The sequence below is a fragment of the Phoca vitulina genome, unplaced genomic scaffold (genome assembly GCF_004348235.1).
Source record: "Phoca vitulina isolate PV1807 unplaced genomic scaffold, GSC_HSeal_1.0 scaffold47, whole genome shotgun sequence".
Classification (NCBI taxonomy): domain Eukaryota; kingdom Metazoa; phylum Chordata; class Mammalia; order Carnivora; family Phocidae; genus Phoca; species Phoca vitulina.
Genome location: NW_022589750.1, coordinates 3798682 through 3817168, shown reverse-complemented (window position 1 = coordinate 3817168; position 18487 = coordinate 3798682). Strand labels below are relative to the sequence as shown.

General features: G+C 41.4%; 1 protein-coding gene across 2 annotated transcripts in view; it reads left to right on the top strand.

Annotated features, from left to right (window-relative positions):
• Positions 1 to 18487, top strand: part of STX8 (syntaxin 8) — a 245338-nt gene that overhangs the window by 137208 nt on the left and 89643 nt on the right. For both annotated transcript variants that reach the window (XM_032432180.1, XM_032432178.1), the window contains one exon: positions 13076 to 13177. In XM_032432180.1, the coding sequence (XP_032288071.1) occupies positions 13076 to 13177 (102 nt within the window). The remainder of the gene's footprint in view (positions 1 to 13075; positions 13178 to 18487) is intronic.

The following is an 18487-nucleotide window of genomic DNA, read 5'->3' as shown; positions in this document are numbered from 1 at the left end:
TCTGTTTCTGCTTTTTTGTTGTTTGTTTGTTTCTTTTATATTTTAGAATCCACATATAAGTGAAGTCATATGATATTTGCCTTTCTGTTTTTGACTTATTTCACTTAGCATTGTACCCTCTAGGTCCATCCAAGTTGTCACCACGTGGCAAGATCTCATTCTTTTTATGGCTGAGTGATACTCCATTGTATACGTACACCACATCTTCTTTATCCATTCATCTGTCAGTGGACACTTAGGTTGCTTCCATGTCTTGACTATTGTAGATAATGCTACAATAAACATAGGGGTGCATATATCTTTTCAAATTAGTGTTTTTATTTTCTTTGGGTAAATACCCATTGGTAGAATTACTGAATTATATAGTATTTCTATTTTAAAATTTTTGAGGACTCTCCATACTCTTTTCCATAGTGGCTGTACTAATTTACATTCCCACCAATAGTGCACGGGATTCCCTTTTCTCTGCATCCTCGCCAGCACTTGTTCTTTCTTGTCTTTTTGAGCCTAACCATTCTGACAGGTGTGCCTCATTATGGTTTTAACTTGCATTTCCCCAATGATGAGTGATGTTGAGCATCTTTTCGTATGTGTCTGCTTGTCATCTGTATGTCTTCTTTGGAAAAATGTCTTCTCAGGTCCTCTACCCATTTTTAATCAAATTATTATTATTTTTTTGGTGTTGAGTTGTCTAAGTTCTTTACACATTTTTAGTATTAGTCCCTATCATATATGTCATTGCAAATATTTATTCACTGTGCAAAGGCTTTTTGTTTTGGTGTAGTCCCAGTAGTTTATTTTTGCTTTTGTTTCCTTTGTCTCAAGCAGCATATCTAGAAAAATTTTGTCAAAGAAATTTGACATGTCAAAGAAACTCCTGCCTCTGCACCTAGTGATTTTAACATCTATTGATGATCTTTCCCTGAATCAATCATTACATAGATGGTTACAAAATGGTGTGAATCTTTGACTTTTTATGGGTGATAAAACTATACATAAAAGCCTGGAAGTGATTATGTAAAAGTCATAATGGCAGTTACTTTGGGGGAAGAGGGAGGTAGTGATTAGATAGTTGGAGGCATGGGGGGCGGGAAGGAGAAGAAGGGTGTTGAGGTGTTTGCAGCCACCTTTTTCTTGACTTAGGTGATCATTAAATGGATACTTACTTTGTAATAATTCACTGAACTGTACATACATTTTCTGTACATGTACTTTCCTGTATGTGAAAAAGGTTAAGATTTTAGCATGGAAGTTCCACGATAATATTTACATTTGTGTTTCAAGGATTCATTGCTCACCATGACTTATTTAATATTTTATATTATTTTACCATGACTTAATCTGGATTTCTCTTTTTTCCATTCAATTCTTCATCATCTGAAAATACTTCTTCAAGTAATTTTTTTTTTTTCAGGAAGAAAAAGTATATATACACACATACTTTGGGGGATGTTATAAAGATAATTGTCTCTAAAATGTTTTTCTTTTTTTTTAAAGATTTTATTTATTTATTTGACAGAGAGAGACACAGCGAGAGAGGGAACACAAGCAGGGGGAGTGGGAGAGGGAGAAGCAGGCTTCCCACCAAGCAGGGAGCCCGATGTGGGGCTCTATCCCAGGACCCTGAGATCATGACCTGAGCCGGAGGCAGACGCTTAACGGCTGAGCCACCCAGGCGCCCCTCTAAAATGTTTTTCTAAGGGGCACCTGGGTTGCTCAGTCAGTTGGGCTTCCGAATCTTAGTTTCAGCTCGGGTCATGATCTCGGGGTCTTGAGATTGAGCCCCGCATCGGCCTCCGTGCTCAGTGGGGAGTCTGCTTGGGATTCTCACCTTCTGCTCTGTACTGCTCCCCCTGCTCATGTGTGGGCATACGCTCCCTCTTTCAAATAAATAAGTTAATTTAAAAAAATGTTTTTCTAAGATACATGTATCATTCTCTCTTAGAAAAATTATATGTAAAATATATCTCCTAAGATACATATATACAGATATATGTATACATAAGCATATAGAGATATACACATGTACATACAAACATATAAAGTATCTGTGTACACATACACAGGTACATGCATGCACTCACATGGGTACGTAGAACCATCCGTTTTTGCACACCGTTCATTTCTATTTTTCTCCAGCTCTGAATACTTCTGCGTGCTTTCTACAAATGCAGGCTAGTCCAGCAGATTATACCCTCAGGCACTGAATATTAGTGTAGCATGGGGCAAATGCACTCAGCCACTTAGCCCTCTTACACTGAATGTGATTTGCATATGTTATTTACTCCGCTCGGTCTGTCTTCCTGCCGCTGAGCTTGTGTTTTGACAGTTCGGGGCTATAACGGCTGACGGAAGTGTCCAGGTGATATTGCTAAATTTATCATGGAGAAATATAGGAAGACGATCTTGCTGGATCTTAAAAGAGGAGTTGTAGGGCAGTCTAGGTGCTTTTGCAGTGCAGTGAGGTTAAAGATGGGCAGGCAGTTTAAGGATTTGGGGCAATTCTCCAATGCTCTGGGAAGAGCGAATGGAAAAATCACTGAGTGGTAGCTGGGTGTCACTCTGGCCCAAGGCCTGGCGGTGGCTCCGGGGCCCCAAACAGATGTGAGTGCTTACCTGTGCACTATCCTGCAAGAACCTGACTGTCAAACACTCTTCAGTTCTGATCCATTTAGCGTCCTGTTTCCTGCAGAAACCAGCTGGCCAAGCGCTTCCCGACTCCCTCCCATCCATGAGCCTCCACCACAGCTCAGCTAGATTTTGAATCCTTAGGTCACAGCCTGTGTCCCTCACACCTTTTTACTAAATATTTAGTGTTTCACACTACCATTTGAGTGCGTCAGAATGTTTTTTTCAGAAATTCAGAAATTTCACAGGATCTTTCTAGACCTTTCAGAGCTCAGTGAGGTTTTTTTTTGGTTTCTTTTGTTTTTGTTTTTGTTTTCCTTGACATGAAGACTCAAGTGTTTTGTCAGCTCAACGAAAATTCATTATTTATTCGGCCATTGTTCCTCCTTCTGTTTTCCTGGATTTTTTTCTCCCTGTCTTTTTTGGTTTTCCCCTCCCGTGTTTTGTCCTCTCTAGCCTTTTCCTGTGACTTCTGGGAAATCATTCAAGCTTGTTGTCTAAATCTTGTATTTAGATTGCCATCTGTTTAATTGCCTTCCTTGTGGTTTTTAATTTGACAATTGTACTTTTGTCTGGATGCAGTGTGTCTAGTAACAAAGTTGTTACTCACTGTGGCTTACACTCAGTTACTGTCCTGTTGAATCTTGTTTTTTAAAAAAAGTAACTGGCTCCTCAAGATTTCTCCTTTTCTGGAAGGAATTGTCTTCTCTTGGGCAGAAGAGGTGAGGGAGGGAGAGGATGCTCCCTCATTTTGAGCTCTTTCTTTACACCTGCTGCCTGTTTGCTCCTCTTCATACAAGGGAGATCAGTGTCCGTCTGTTAGAAGTGGGGAAGGTTCAGGATGCCTGGGTGGCTCAGTTGGTTGAGTGTCTGCCTTTGGCTCAGGTCATGATCCCAGGGTCCTGGGATCGAGCCCTGTGCCGGGCTCCCAGCTCAGCGGGGAGTCTGCTTCTCCCTCTCCCTCTGACCCTGCTCACTGCTTGTGCTCTCTCTCTCTCTCTCTCTCAAATAAATAAATAAAATCTTAAAAAAGAAGAAGAAGAAGTGGAGAAGGTTCCTCTATGTCAGCATAGGCTTTTGGGACAGTTTTAGGCCCAGATGAGGGAAGAAGGAAAGGGGCCTGTGCTTTCTGCTTGGACTCATTTACCTGTCCCTGCTGAAGATGTGAGCAGGTGTAGTAGCCAAGGGGGTTTCTCCTAGGCCTCCAAAGTCTGAGTAGGTCCCAGAGGCTCTGGTTGGGTGCGCTGGAGTTCCCCACCAACTGCCCCTTTTTGGAGTGCCATGAGCGAGTTAGAGCTTCTTTAATGAGTCACAAGATTGATCTTCCCTTCTGTTCCCAGTTTCTGTTCCATATTTGACTTCTTTTCCTAGTGATATTGTTAGAGGTTACCCCACCCCCCCATTCTAAATCTCCATTATAGGGAATAGAGGGAATAAAACGAATACCCTCAAGAAAAGCTCTTTATTCACTCTTTGTTTTAACATTTGTCTTTAAGTGTGATGAGCAATAGAAGCAAAGGGCCTGATAGCATAGCGACAACCACCAGCGCCCATCGTGAGTACAAAAAGGCCCCAAACTTATCTGAAAATACGTAGCGCGCGTTCTGCCTTTAGATAGAATGTACCGACACTTGCAACTGGGAGTAGAGAACATTTATGAAGTATAATTGGAGTCCGATATTTCAATATCATGTATTTCTTCCTGCTTTTGACCCCATCCGTTGTGTGTCATACTTTACATTGTCCGTTGTTCCTTTCTGCATTGGAACGGCCACTCCACTCGGTGTCTCACATTAACACAGGATGGAAATAATAATCTTCTCAGAACCCAATGCAACCCAATCTTTCTCTCGGGAGGCTGGACTGTCCGGAATCCGAAAGAGTCACCTGGTGGTTTCTCCACCTGTTCTCTGCAAGTTGTGTTTAATTTGCTGGTTCGAGACTGTGGTTGGGGGAATTCCCACCTTAGCTTGCAGGCTGCAGGGTGGGGATTCCCCCAGGCTCCCTGCCCTTGGAGATCTGGGAAGTTCCTACCAGCTGACGCCAGCAGACCAACCCCCCAGTGGCAGGATAAACCTTTTAAAAACGGATCTGACAGTATGTTTCAAAGTCCACGCAGCGATCCTAACCACAGGTTGTTAACTTAAGGAAATGAGACAAAAGAAGGAAAATGATCGCGGAGGAAAAAATCCGTTGACTCATTATGTGTAAATATAGAAGCATGTTCTGTACCCCACAATGGGCTATTTTTAATGAGTGTTTATTTAATGGAATGAATATTTTGTAACCATTAGAAATTATAACTGTGAATGGAGACTGTAGCAACATGAAAGAGCACAAAAGGTATCATGTTCATGGGGCAAAAGGATTCTGTGTTGCAATTATATAAAAATAATATGTTTATGTCAAATCTTAGGAGAGAACACATAGAGGTGATTACTGGGGCATTTGGATAACTTTTGACTTTCCCCCCCTCTCATTTATAAACTGCTATTAAATAATTTTTATCGCTTAAAAAAATAGAGTTGGTTTTGTAAACAAACAAACAAACAAACAAACTAGTAATCAGAAGAGGTTTACCAACCAAATGAAAAACTTTGTGTTCGGTCTGAGATTAAAAACATCAACCCCCTTGGGACGCCTGGCTGGCTCCATCGGAGGAGTCTACAGACTCTTGATCTCAAGGTCATGAGTACAAGCCCCACCGTTGGGTGTAAAGATTACTAAAATAAATAAATAAACAAACTTAAAAAAAAAGAATCAACCCCCTCAGGGTTGCCTACTGATCTTTGCTGAGCTCATCCACTACAAAGTCTTGATTTACCTCTAAGTTGTAAATATTTACGTAAAGTTTAAAAGGAATCTATCTAGAAACCCAATTAACCCATAACAACTGACAAATACTTAGTGTCAGACAAGGCATGTGTCACACTTGATTCTCTTTAGTGACAGAGGCTGATCAAGCCTGAATTTTATATTACATACTGCAGCATTAGAACTTAACTAGACTGTAATCAATTGCGTGTACCAAGCAACTATATGAAACAGAACTGTTACTGTGGAACAGCCAGATAGGACACGAAGAATGGGTGCTAAAAACATTTGCTTTTGTATATGCTCCTATGTATAAGCTCATCTGTGTTCTGTGCAGACTTAGACAAAAGCTTAAGTGGCATGTCCAGTCCTCACATCGTATTGTAGGATGAATTCTGTGCCCAAAGCATCAAGATATCACAAGATCTCAAAATCACTTCCTCTGAGGGTCCACCAAAGTTTTCAGCTAAGTGCTTTTATCCCAGAAGAGAAGACTAGGGAGGTAGATGAGAAGTGTCTTGTGGAAGAAAGAACACTGGTGTTGTGTTCTGGAAATGACTAAGGTGGACCATGAAAAGCAGGCAGGTTTTCGGCTCAATGTATAGAACCTTAATAATTAGAGTCACCCTCCAGCTCAGGCAAGGAACTGATTTCCTCCTGAGTTTCCAAGTTACCAGTCGCAGGGAGCATTCAGCAAAATGTTTAATCATCCTGCTGCCCTGGTTGCTATAAAAAAAAGGAGAGAGACTGCGGGACGATCACATGACCTCTAGCCGCTCTACAGTTTTGTGATTCTAAGGCATTTGCTTTGTCTTTCTAGAACGCGTGCCTGCCTGCCTTCCTGGAAAATCGTAGGAGTATCATAATACTGCAAACTTAATTTTTTTTCTGGTTTACATTTTCAAATTGAGGCACAGTTTACATACAGCAAAACGCACAGATCTTTAGTATTCAGTTCTGGGTGTTTTGACAACTGTATACAATTGTGTCATCATTTAGAATCTTTCTGTCATCCCAGAAAATTCCCTTGTGTGCCCATCTAGTCAGTCCCCCCCCCCCCCACCCAGAGGCAGCTACTTTCTAATTTCTGTCCAGTACTATCCTTATACTTCATATAAATAGAATCAGGAAATAAATATTGATTTTCATTTTCTTTTCTTCATTTTAGCCAACAAAATGCTTTTGAGATTTATTAGGTTGTTGCATTAATAAGCAGCTCACTGTTTTTATTGTGGAATAGTATTCCATTATACAGATATGCCTAGCATGCAGATTTGCTTAGCCATTCTCCTACGGATGGGTATTTGAGTTGTTTCTACTTTGGGGTTCTAAGGAATAAGGCTGCTATGTATATTTTTGTGCAGGTCTTTTTGGGAAATATGTTTTTGTTTCTGTTTGGTAAATGCATAGGAGTGAAATTTCTGGGTCGTAAGTTAGATATATGGTTAACTTGATTAGAAGTGACGAACACTTCTACAATTACCTTTGTGCCAAATCATCCCCAGCAATTAGCATTGTCAGTCTTTAATGTTAGCATTCTAGTGGGTGTGAAGTGGTATCTCATTGTGGCTTAAAATTTGCATTTCCCTACTGACTAATGATGTTGAGCCCCTTTTCATGGGCCAATTATGTGTCTTCTTTACCAAACATCTGTTCACATCTTTTGCCTGTTTTAAAATTAGGTTGATTGGGGTGCCTGGGTGGCTCAGTCTGTTAAGTGTCTGCCTTTGGCTTGGGTCATGATCCTGGGGTCCTGGAATCGAGCCCCACGTCGGGCTCTCTACTGGGCAGGAGCCGGCTTCTCCCTGCTGTTCCCCTTGCTTGTACTCTCTCTCTCTCTCAAATAAATAAATAAAATCTTTTAAAAAATAAAATAAAATAAGATTAGGTTGATTGTCTTTTTCCTTGTTAATAGATGGGTGTGTTCTTTATATATTCTAGATATGAATACTTCGTCAGATATATGTCCTGCAGATATTTACCAGTCTGTGGGTTGTTTCTTAATTTTTGTCATGGTGTCTTTGGATGAGCAGAAATTTTTGATAAATTCCAGTTGACCACTTTCTTTTCTTTTGTGCATAGTCTTTTTATGTCCTATCCAAGAAATTTCTGCCTACCCAAGGTTATGAAGAAATTGTTCTGTTGTTTTCTTCTAGAAGCTTTACACTTTGAGGTTTTACGGTTAGGTCTTTGAACCATCTCAAATGAATTTTTTGCGTTTGATGGGAGCAGAGTCAAGATTGTTTTCCTCCTATGCGTATTCACTTGTTTCAATATCATTTGTTGTTGAAAAGACTTTTCTTTGTGTATTTGACTGACTTATTGTTACCTTTGTTGAGAATTGAGTACACACACACACACACACATTCTCACTCACACACACATTCTCACTCATACACATTCACACACACACACACACACACACACACACACAGGGGTCTGTCTCTGGACTCTCTCTTGTTCCATTGATCCATTTGCCCTTCTGCCAATACCACACGGTCATGATTGCTATATATTTATAATAAATCTTGGATTTCAGTAGCATAATACCTCCAACTTTTATTTTTCCTTTGGCAAGATTATTTTAGCTATTCTAAACCATTTGCTTTTCCATGTACATTTTAGAATTGACTTACCAGTTCTATTTTTTTTAATGCTAGGATTTTAAATTAATTAATTTTTTATGTTAATACCAGCATAGTTAACCTACAATGTTAAATTAGCCTCAGGTCATAACACAGTGATTCAGCAGTTCCATACATCACCCTGTGCTCATCACAAGTGCCCTCCTTCATCCCCATCCCGTTTCACCCCTTCTCCACCTCTCCCGCACCCCCTACCCCTCTGATAATCATCAGTTTGTTCTTTATAGTTAAGAATCTGTTTTGTGGTTTGTGTCTTTTTTTTTTCCTTTGTTCTTTTGTTTTCTTTCTTAAATTCCACATATGAGTGAAAAACCTGCTAGGATTTTGATTGGGACTACAATGAATCTGTAGATCAGTTGAGAGAGAGAAAACGTATCTTTAAAACACTGAGTCAATCTGTGCAGGTGGTAGCAGCTGTCCATTTCTTTAGGTCTTCTTGAATTTCTCCCAGCACTGTTACAGTTTTCCGTGTAGACGTCTTGCCCATCTTTGGTTAGATTTATTTCTAAGTGTCACTGGATAGACTGGGGAGACCCTGGGCCCTGGGACCTCAACCCAATCCGTCCCAAAGGTGTTGCTGAAGATTCTTGGTCTTGTTAGAAGGAAGAATTTAAGGACAGACACAACACAGAGGAGTGACCCAAGCAGGAACGTTTGTTAAAGTGAAAAATACACTCTTGAGATGTGAGAGCAGGTGAGCCCTGGGGGTTGGGTTTCTATCTTTTATTGATGGTTGATGGTTGTTAACTAGGGGGTGGAATATTCACCTCTCCAGGCAGGGATGCAGGGGTTTGCACCTTTTCTTCCTAATTTAGTCAGGGGTTTCCTTCATGGCAGCCGCCATCTTGGGCCTGGTAGGTTTGATCTGGCTTCTTGTGGAGTGCTGCCAGGACAGGCCTCTGACCTTCCCGAGAGCTGGCCATAACCTCCTCATCGTTGGCCTCCAGGTAGGCTGTTAGAACCTAACTCACCGCCTACTCTCACATAAGCATTTGGTGTACTTTTTGATGCTATTATAAATGGTAGTTTTTTACTTTGACTTTTCAGTTGCTTGTCACTAGTATATAGAAATACCTTGCTCTTTATAATTGACTTTGTGTCTGCAGATTTGTTAAAGTCACTAATTAGGTCTAGTAGTTTTTAAATAAATCCATTGTTTTCTCTGTACACAATCATGTCAACTGCAAATATACGTATTTATATCTTCTTTTCAAATCTTTTGCCTTTCTTTTCTTGCCTCCTTAAACAATGTGGGACTTCTAATAAAATGTTCAACGGAAGTCATCAGAGCAGATGTCTTCACGTTGTTCCCTGATCTTAGAGAAAAAGGGTTCAGTGATCCACCGTTAAGGATAGTGTTAGCTCTGGTGTTTTCACAGATGTCCTCTGTCAGGTTGAGGAAGTTCTCCTTCAGTCCTGTTTTGCTGAGAATTTGTATCATGAACGGACACTCAGTTTTGTCAAATCCTTTTTCTGCGTTTATTGAAATGATCATGAGCATCTTAGTCTGATCACTGATTTCATGTATTTCTCCTTTTCCAATGTTTGTGTTTAGAGCAGTGCACTTCTGTCCAAGCTCTGCTTTAGTTGCATCCCACAGACTTTCATTTTGAATTCTCATTATCATTCAGTTCCAAGTATTTTCTGTTTTTCCTGTGATTTTTATTTTTGTCTCATAGGTTTTTCAGAGGTGGTTTCCTTAATATTCCAATGTGGGGATTTTTTTTTAGTTTTCGTCACATGTGCTCTTTCACCATGGGAAAAGGTTTCTTTTCATCTCCGATAATACTCCTTGGCTTGAAGTCTGTCTGGTGTAATATAGCGTAGCCATGTCGGCTTTCTCAGGCACACACTTTATAGGCCTTATATTCAAAGTGAATTTCTTGTGAAAGCATATAGTTGTTCTTTCTTTCTTTCTTTCCTTTTTACTTAATCTTGGCTGATATTTTTTTTTTTTTTAAGATTTTATTTATTTGACAGAGAGAGACACAGCGAGAGAGGGAACACAAGCAGGGGGAGTGGGAGAGGGAGAAGCAGGCTTCCTGCTGAGCAGGGAGCTGGACACGGGGCTCGATCCCAGGACCCCGGGATCATGACCTGAGCCGAAGGCAGACGCCTAAGGACTGAGCCACCCAGGTGCCCCATTGACTGATATTCTTTGTCTTTTAATTGAGGAGTTAGTCCATTTATATTTAATGTGACTATTGATATAGTTGGGTTTAGGTCTGCCTTCTAGGTATTTGTGTTCCTTTTGTCCTGTCTGTTTTTTGTTCCTTTGTTCCTACTTTCCTCCCTTCTTTTGGGTAAATCCTGCATTTTTTTAGTATTTAATTTTATTCCCTCTGTTTTTCATTTTTTTTTAAATCTATACTTTTTGGGGTGTGTGTGTATGTGTGTGGTTTTCTTTCTTTTTTTTCTTTTTTTAAGTGATTGCTTTAGATCTGTGTTGCTCAAGACAGTAGTCACCATCCACACACAGCTTTTAAGTTTCAATTAGTTAAAATATGAAAAAGTTAAAATATGTTCCTGGCTTAAGGAGGGCACTATTGTGATGAGCACTGGGTGTTGTAAGGAAGTGATGAATCACTAAATTCTACACCTGAAGCTAATATTACACTGTATGTTAACTGGAATTTAAATAAAAACTTGAAAATGAAATAAAACATGTCCCTGGCTATAGTATGGAGAATGGATTGAGAAGATGCAGAACTAGCAACAGGAAGATAAGTTAGGACATTGTTTTTGGAAACACTGGCACGATTTTGTGAGATATGAGTAATAGAATTTAAGCAATATCGTGGGATCGAGAGATCCCAGAGGCAGGGTCACCTGAGTGGCTGCAAGTGGCATGTCCAAGCTGGGGAAGGGGGGAGGCCGAGTGACTGAAGATTTCTGGCGTGGGCCAGCAAGTGAATGTCGGTGCCATTGATGGGGACAGGGAATGTAGGAGGGGACTCAGGTTTAGGGGAAGATGAAGAGTTTAGTTTCAGAGACCTTGAGAGTCCGATATTTGTAGAAACCTCAGGGTACAGATAAGTAGTAGGCAGTTCGCTGCCTGAGTCCAGAATTTTGGAGAGCTATGTGGAGCAGATTTTCAAGTTTTTAATTTACATATTGAGGACACCAAAAGGTATGTAAAATCACCATGGTAGTATTAGAGTAAAAATACACAGCAGTGTGGGATTGTCAGCATTTAAGGGGAAGAGGAGACTCTAGACAGAGCTTGGAGACAGATGGAAGGAAGACGGGGAGAGAGAATGTCACTGAATATGAAGGAATAGAGAGTCACGAGTGAATTGTTAAATGGCAGTGAAAGGTTTTCTAGGCAGGTGTTCTATAGGTAATATTTGACAAATTTGGCTTAGTCTAAGATGCAGCAGAGTGCTTTGAAATTATGTCTCTCTTTTAGACTTCATCCATTCGTTGCCTTTATCTGTGTTTATCTGTATTTATTTTATCTGGCTGTGTACTAGGCACTCTCCTGGGCATCACAGGTAGAGCCATGAATGAAAGGGAGTCTCTGTCATACTCTTCCCTCAAAGGAAAGACATGCGAGCAAATCATTAGATGTGAAGCTTAAAGGTCTGTAAGTAAACAGAGGTGGTAGGAAGGGCTGCAGGAGCCAGGAGAGAGCAGCCAGCTCTTCTGTGCCTTCCACATGCTGTTCATTCCATACGCATTGCTCTCTTCCTACCTCTTCACCGACACGGCCTTCAAAACTCAGCTCCGGCATCCTTCTGGAAACTTCCTTCGATTCCTTTTATTTCTTTAACAGAAACAGTGACTCATATTGGATAGTGTATCTCTAAAGCAACAACAACAACAACAAAAAAGAGCAAGGGAGGAAGGAGTGAGGAACAGGAACCAAAATTGAAATAATAAATGTGTACTCATTAGAAGAAATTCAAACAGTACAGAAAATGCAAGGAAGATCATCCAGGATCCCAGCACCTAGAAATAATCATTATTCACATTAGGTTGACATCATCCAGAAATATCCTTGTAGGTTTGTCCAATATGAAAGGGTGGATAGAAATAATTTTATATCATTAGGATCATGCAATATATACTATTTTAAGTGTTGCTAAGTGCTTAATTTCACTTTAAGGAGATTAGCGTAGTGTCAACGATACTTCCAATTTTAAAAGAAGAGGATTAGTGTTTAAAAAAAAAAAGAAGAAAAGCTGAACTTCACATAAAGTGTTCTTGACAAGAGATAGTAATTACTAAAAGATCCATTTAAGGTTGACAAAAAAAAAAGATGGTGGTTTTGAAAAGCCGTGGGTCTCCATGTTTCCCTTTTCAATAGCTCGATAGGACTCCTCTGTGAAGTGATGGAGAAATTAACACCTCCAACTTCCTTCCACCTTTCTCCCCCCAACTGCTTCCTGACTTTCAGTTATAATTATAGCATCACTGTTTACAACATTTATCTACCTTTTTGTAAAGTAATCCATGTATCTGCTGATCCCCAGCTCAATATTTCGATGGCCCCAGCTCTCTCCAGCATCTCTTCGGTCATGGTCTCTGGCTTCTCCATCCTAGAGTTCTTTATTTCTACTTGCCTCTTGGTTGGCTAGATTTCATCATCAAGCTGTTTTCTCGAGAAGGACCCCAGTAGTCCCTGGAGTCTCCCATAGTCCATCCACCAGCTTTATGCTGGAATGACAACTTGGCCAAGCATAACTTTGCTGGGTCCTGCTTTCTTTCCCTTGGATTTCTGACAGTCCTTCTCTGTGTCCCAGCCTCACGGGAAATCACTTTTCTTCTTTACTACTACTCCCCCCACACCACCACCACCCCCTTTTATGAATCAGAATTGCAGATTTCAAAGAACATACATGAGCTCTTTACCTTTCCCTTCACTCTACCTTTCTTCACCCTTCACAGGAGAGAATTGATTAGTAGGGAGGCCACAGCTCTGACACTGTGATGTGAGCTGGAGTATTTCTGGAGTATTAACCATGCATCTCTGTCTTCCTTTCTAGAGATAATTGATGACCTTGCCAACCTGGTGGAGAACACAGATGGGAAGCTCCGCACTGAGACCAGGCGTGTGAATATGGTGGACAGAAAGTCAACGTCTTGTGGTAAAGGATAGCTACCCTTATTGTTCTGCCTCTCTCATTGCTCGCACATTTACTCTACTTTCAGTTTCCCACATTGTCTAATTATTGCAGGGATTTGGTTGCCCTTCTAATGCAGACAGTCCCATTTGATGAGGCACCGAAATTGCTAAAAGAGACCCAAATCTTGCTAAAATGAAGTGAGTTGTAAGGGCGCCTGGGTGGCTTGGTCGGTTAAGTGTCTGACTCTTGGTCTCAGCTCAGGTCTGGATCACGGGGTCGTGAGTTCAAGCCCCGCATTGGGCTCCGTGCTGGGCGCGGAGCCTACTTTAAAAAATAATAATAAAATAAAATGAAATGAAGTGACTTGCTACAAATGTGGGAGAAATCCAATGCATTGTTATTTTCTTTTTTAATTTAAAATAGGAAACCTCTGTGTATGCTTACAGAGAATACCAGTTTGGGAAATTGTGAGACAATATACAGGTTGGTGCTGGTAGATCCTCGTGGGTATTGAAGGCCATCTTGCTTACTTTGTGCCTTTTTTTAGTCACAAGCTTAATTGTTGGAGCTTGGACCACAGAGCAGTTAAGAGGCCAGGTTCTGAAGTCTGGTTGAGTTCAAATCCTACATGTAGTGACGTTATCTTTGGCAATCGCCTTACCGCTTAGTACCTTGTACATGAAGTGGGGATACATGGGCCAAGATAAGAATCCCTTGGTGGGATTCTAGCAATACTGATTCTCTGGCTTTGCCCTAGAGCTTCTGATGAAGTAGGGCCGCGTTCCGTGCTGTTTGAACTATTTATCGCCTGTGTGCAGTGCCCTGCCTGAGGCCAGCAATGATAAATGGTAGTGACAGTAGGAGTGGCCACAGTGATCATTACTGGGTGCTTCGTCTCACAAAGGTGCACGAGGTTTATGAAGCTAATACCTTTCTTACAAGCAGCAGTACGATAGCACTCAAAAGCACAGTGATCTGAGCACATGCTTTGCCTCTTGGCCCTTTCGATATGAAAAATGCAATGGATCCCTCTGATCTGTCCAGTTTTAGAACAAGGATCTCTGTGCGGGGGAGACCTGAGATGTACAGCCCGACAGGCATTACCTTCTTTACCTGATGTGCTGGCTAAACGGAAGTCTAGAACAACAGGGTAGCTGAGGACAGGCAGCCATGGACTCTGGGACCTCCGGAAGGGGGACTCTGAGGGGCCTCCCTGCTCCCCTGTTATCACCTGTCTGTGCTCCCCAGCCCCGGAGTTCTCATCCGCCAGATACCAGCCACGCTGTGCTTCTGTTCCCATGGACGTGCGCTTCTTTCTGCTTCCTGCCGAAAGCAACACCTCCTTGTTTCTTGCTTTACCCACCTTCTCATGTAACTTCTGCCCAGGGAGACTTTGTTCTGCACTAGATCATTTGGAAGCAGAGAGATGCAGGTTCACCCCCCTCTTCCATCTGTTACTGTCTTTGATTTCTATAGAAACTTAATCTTATTGACTCTTAAAAGAGTCGGTAACCTGGTTATCAAAATTAAACTGTATAGAACATGTGAGGGGTCTAAAGCTGGCCATCTTCCCTGACTTTCCGTATTTATGTGGAGAGGCCCTGCAGTGTGTGGGGGTGGGGGGTGAAGAGTGGGGGCTCTAGAGCCTGGGCTTGCATCCCAGCTCCACCAGTCACCAGCTATGCAACTTTGGGGAAGTCCAGACTCCCCTTTGCCTCAGTTTTCCCGTCTTTGAAATGGGAATGCTAATGGTATAGCCCGAGAGCGTTGTTGTAAGGGATAAAGGAGTTAATATAGATAAAGATATAGGTATAGTTACAGATGATAGAGATACAGATCGATACAGATACGGAGCACTTAGAACAGTGTGTAGCACATAGTAAGCTGTAAGTAAGTATTAGCTATTATCTCTGTCTGTCTAAAGTAGGGATAGTCTGGGGCACCCTGGTGGCTCAGTCAGCCCGGATTTGGGCTCAGGTTGTGATCGAAAGGTCGTGGGATCGAGCCCCGCATTGGGTTCTGCACTCAGCACACTGAGTCTATTTGAGATTCTCTCTCTGCCTCTGCCTCTCCCTGCCGCTCACTCACTCACTCACTCTCCAAATAAATAAATAAAATGTTTAAAAATAAATAAAGTAGGACTAGGCTTCCCGATTCAGTGACAACTTTCTCGAAGTCTTTGTTATGTGCGCAGCCGTCATGTTGTTAACTATTTTGGCATGAACGTATTTATAGATATGTTGGTAAGCTTCTTGTATTTGCAAACCAGTGGCCCTCAGCACACGTTACTCGTGAAGTTGTAATGAGGAATGTTACTTCTGTTGCTAGTTTTTTATTTTACGGTATTGCTTATTGGTGTTGGTGTTTATACCCAGAAATGTGCATAAAATCTTCTAACTTGAACTCTGTTCCATTTTTTTAAATAGAAGAAATGTAGAGACTCCCATAATTACTAAAATGCGTGTTTTTAAAATAAGTTAGCTGTAAATTTATCTTATGTGCCATTTATATTTAGTTATATATAATGTGCAACAGAATTACAGTTGGCCCTTGAACAATGCAGAGGTCACTTGCAGGCAAAAATCTGCATATAAGTTTGACTCCTCCAAAACTTAATTATTAATAGACTACTGTTGACTGGGAGCTTTACCCATAACATGAACAGTCAGTTAACACGTATTTTGTATGTTATATATACTGTATTATTATATATTATATATAATTATAAGCATATATTTTATAATTAAAGTATATATCATACAGTATAATAATATATTAATATAATAATATATAATCATTAAGTATAATAATATTATATATTATGTACTGTATTCTTACATTTAATAAAGGAAGCTAGAGAAGAGAACATGTTAAAACCATAAGCAAGAGGGGTGCCTGGGTGGCTCAGTCATTAAGCGTCTGCCTTCGGCTCAGGTCATGATCCCAGGGTCCTGGGATCGAGCCCCACATCGGGCTCCCTGCTTGGTGGGAAGCCTGCTTCTCCCTCTCCCACTCCCCCTGCTTGTGTTCCCTCTCTCACTGTCTCTCTGTCAAATAAATAAATAAAATCTTTAAAAAAAAAATCATAAGGAAGAGAAGGTACATTTATAGTACAGTACTGTGTTTATTGACAAAAGTCCACATGTAAGTGGACCCACGCAGTTCAAACCCGTGTTGTACAAGGGTCAGCTGTATATGTAGGGACTCAGAAGGGAGAAGTCCAGTAGTACAGCGGCGTTAAACAGACATTTCTTCATTCTTTCAGTAGAAATACTTTAAAGAGAATTCTTTTATCCTGCCCATTTGTTTCCCTAATATTTACTTAGCAGTGCCATCAGTAATGTAGATCAACACCCTAATAACTAACCTTATAGCATTTCTTTTTTTTTTTTTTTTTAAAGATTTTATTTATTTATTTGAGAGAGAGAATGAGAGACAGAGAGCATGAGAGGGGGGAGGGTCAGAGGGAGAAGCAGGCTCCCCGCTGAGCAGGGAGCCCGATGCGGGACTCGATCCCGGGACTCCAGGATCATGACCTGAGCCGAAGGCAGTCGCTTAACCAACTGAGCCACCCAGGCGCCCCCTTATAGCATTTCTGATACCTGATACCTTTAAAGGAAAATTTATTGCATTTATATTTTTATAGGGAAATCTGTAATTATATATATGTTTGTTGGCAAGCAGTGGTAGTTTTTGCATGTTGATAAAGGTTTAGCATGCGGCCTCCCGAGCTCTAGAGAGGTCAGACTGGTTCAGTAACAACCTGCTGTCATTGATCAGTTTTAAGCCTGTGAAGTTATTATGCCCTGTGGAATTTATTGAGTGGGTCCATCAGCCCTTGCCAAAATTGACCTAACTTGTTTTTGTAAAGATTTTATTTTTATTTATTTGAGAGAGAGAGAGAGAGAGAGAGAGAGAGAGAGAGAGCACGAGTGGGGGGAGGGGCAGAAGCAGAGGGACAAGCAGACTCCCTGCCGAGTGGGAGCCCCACACGGGGCTCGATCCCAGGACCCCGAGATCATGACCTGAGCCAGAGTTAGGCGCTTAACTGACTGAGCCACCCAGGCGCCCCTATTAACCTAACTTAAAAAAAAAATTATTATGATAAAAGATACATAAATATAAAATACATATAAAATTTGCCATCATAACCATTTTAAGTACGCAGTTCAGTGGCATTGAGCGCATTCATGTTCTTGTGCGGCCGTCAGCACCATCCGTCTCCAGAACCTTTCCATCTTCTCCAACTGAAGCTCTGACCCCGGGAAACACTGACTGACTCCTCCTTCTTCTCCAGCCGGCCCCTCTCAGCCACCGCTCTACTTTCTGTCTCTGTGAATTTGACACCACCAGGTACCTCTAATGAGTGAATTCACACAGTATTTGCCCCTTTGTGTCTGGCTTATTTCACTCAGCAGAATGTCTTCAGTATTCTTCCATGCTATAATAGAGTGTGTCACGAATTCCTTCCTTTTTTAGGCTAAATAATATTCCAGTGCATATAAATACTACATTTTGTTTATCCATTTATCTGTCAGTGGACCTTTTTGGCTATTGGGTGAATAATGCCAGTATGAACGTAGGTGTACAAGCATCGATTCAAGTCCCTGCTTTTCTGTGTATATATGCAGAAGTCCTGTTGCTGAATCAAATGGTAATTCAGTGTTTAATTTTTTTTTAAGGAACCATTATATTAACCTGTCCTTTTGTTTTGCTTCCAGTCCCTAAACTCTCTCTTTTTTTTTTTAAGATTTACTTATTTATTTTAGAGAGAGAGAGAACTCCTGCAAGCTGGGGGAGGGGTAGAGGGAGAGGGAAGGAGAGAATCCCAAGCAGAGCACTCCACGCTGAGCACAGAGCCAGACGTGGGACCCAGCAAAGGGCTCGTTCTCATGACCCTGAGGTCACAACCTGAGCCAAAATCAAGAGTTGGACACTTACCGGACTGAGGCACCCAGGTGCCCTCCAGTCCTTAAACTCTTAGGTACTTTCTGGTGGTTTGATTTTTTTTCCTGATAAAGCCCATTTGCAGGCAGGGGTCAGGGACTTATGTAGCCTGAGAGAGGCAGGCAGGTGGGGTAGAAGTTACTGTCCTGGGCCCACCCCAGCTGAAAAGTGTAACAGGAGACCCTTCCCCTATTGAGGTGGGTCCCCAGAGAGCACCCTTAGGGTACAAGTGAACTGGAAGTAAGGTACCTTTGGGAAGTGTGGAGACGCAGCCTTGGCACTGAGAAGATTGGAGAGGGAAAGAGACAAAACCATAGTTCCTGACGAGTTGGGGGCACAGAAAGGCCCTCGTGTGGATTTGCATCGTGAGCATCCATCTCAGCC